This window comes from Lipotes vexillifer, unplaced genomic scaffold, assembly GCF_000442215.2.
Source record: "Lipotes vexillifer unplaced genomic scaffold, Lipotes_vexillifer_v1.1 C26981287, whole genome shotgun sequence".
NCBI classification, from domain to species: domain Eukaryota; kingdom Metazoa; phylum Chordata; class Mammalia; order Artiodactyla; family Lipotidae; genus Lipotes; species Lipotes vexillifer.
Window position 1 is genome coordinate 299 of NW_006784521.1, and position 2,094 is coordinate 2,392.

The 2,094-nt window shown below is 56.1% G+C and overlaps 1 protein-coding gene across 1 annotated transcript; it reads left to right on the forward strand.

Annotated features, from left to right (window-relative positions):
- Positions 1-382: 382 nt before the first annotated feature.
- LOC103069655 (G patch domain and KOW motifs-containing protein-like) lies at positions 383-1,837 on the forward strand (the record flags this gene model as incomplete). Its single annotated transcript, XM_007456948.1, has 5 exons — positions 383-509; positions 715-838; positions 930-999; positions 1,529-1,614; positions 1,706-1,837. Coding segments are annotated over 5 exons (539 nt in total), but the record flags the coding sequence as incomplete, so codon positions are not given.
- Positions 1,838-2,094: the final 257 nt, after the last annotated feature.

Sequence of the window (2,094 nt, forward strand, 5' to 3'; positions counted from 1 at the left end):
GAACCTCTCTTTTGCTAGGGACTGACAGCAGCTAGCAGTAGGGCATGATGGGGAGGAAGGCATTCTAGGCACGTCAGTAGGATGGATGCGTTTGGCACATAGGAGATGGGAGCCGACAGCCCTCCAGGAGTCCCTAGCCCGCACTAGGCAGCTGACTCAGGTAAGCACTGACAGGATGGGCTGGGGTGGTTGAGCAAGGCTTCCTGAAGAAGGCTGAGACAGTTGAAAGGAAGGGGAGAGCATTCTAATAGCCCAGACAAAGGCTTGGTGAGACGGGCACTTTGGCAGTTGGGAGGTGGCCTGAGGCTGAGGTGTGGCCTGGAAGGGAAGAGAGGGAGACATTGAGGTTGTTTCCTGGTTCTCCCCACACCCCCTTGAACAGGCCAGGTGAGCAAAACTTCCCCAAGGCAACAGAATGGAACAACCTCGTCATGGAAGGCCCTTCAGGATCAGGACCTCCACGTCCGGCAGGAGGACTCAGCGAGGAAGCGGAAACACCATCCAGACCGGTGTGACCCTGAGCATCTCAGATGGAGGTAGGGGTCAGGGCTGTGGGGAGGCTCCAGCAGTCAGAGAAGGCTTCTAGGGCAAGGCACGTGCCTAGAAGGAAGTAGGAATGGCATTATGAGTGGGTTTTAAGACATCGGCAAAGGTGGGATGACCAGAATGTGCCTCTGATAAAGAACTAAGCCTGGTGTTGGCCCCGCTCCACAGACAGGATGAGCCTGCAGCCAAGAGTGAGAAAGCAGCTCCCAGGAGTCAGCACTGGCTGCACAGGGACCTACGTGTGCGGTTTGTGGACAAGCTGCACAAGGGTGGCCAGTATTACAACACCAAGGTGGGAGCCCCGCACCTGGGTCCGCTTCCTCCCCAGGGACTGGGCCCACTTAGCTCTCTAACATTCTCATATCCCCTGGCCCTTTCCCCAGATGACAATCGAAGATGTCCTGAGCCCAGATACCTGTGTGTGTCGGACAGATGAAGGCCAGGTCCTGGAAGGTGAGTCTGAGGGATGGCCATTGGGTCGTTATCATCCTGGAGGCTGATTGAGAGGGCTGTCTTGGGCCAAGAGCCTGGCCAAAGGCGGGAGGTTGGACAGAGTTAGGTTTTTTGCAAGGCCCAGCATCCTCTAACAGATCATTAGACGCTTCCATTATGGTGAATATCTGAGCCCCACTTTCCTCTTCTGCAAAATTAGCATGGAGATAACCTATTTCTCCCTCTTATAACTGGTGCCTTGTAGGGATGTGTGTAAGCTCCCCGTGCAGGGCAGGGCATACAACGTGCCCACAATAAATGGTATCTGTTAGCACCCCCACCCATCATCATCATACATAAATGCTCCCTTTATTACAACTATTGCCAGGAACCGCTCCTTAGGTTTCCTCCTCTGTGAAATGGATGTGGGGGCCTCGCATCTGTCAACAGGCACAGAGTGGCACCAGAGAATACAGGAAAGGCCCTTCTGACAGGACCCTGACTGGGCTGACCCTTGCTGTGGGCCTCACTCCCCTCTCCTTGTCCACAGGCCTGAGGGAAGACATGCTGGAGACCCTGGTCCCTAAGGTCCAGGGCAACCGGGTGATGGTGGTGCTGGGGCCATGGGCTGGAAGGGTGAGTCCAAGACCTGGGAATGGGTGCGGGAGCACTCAGGGAATGTCCCTGAGTCTGGGTTGGCCTTGCTGACTCCACCCCCCTACTCTAGGTGGGCCGTCTGCTGGACCGGGACAGAGGGCAGACCCGGGCTGTTGTGCAGCTGCAGAGAGAGAATCAGGTGGTGGAGCTTCACTATGATGCCATCTGCCAGTACATGGGCCCCAGCGACTCGGAGGACTGACCTGTGGACACACTCCCATCCCCCAGGTTGTTACCAATCCCGTACAGTGTGAAAAGCCTGCCTTCACGAAGGTGCGGGGGGGTCATGGTTCCGCCCTCCACTTGCAGTGCAGCCCTAGGACAGGATGGACCAGAAGGGAGGCTAGAAACAAACCCAGTATTTACCAGAACTTAGTATATAATAAAAACCAGTTCTGGGCTTTCCTGGTGGCGCAGTGGTTGAGAGTCCGCCTGCCGATGCAGGGAACACGGGTTCGT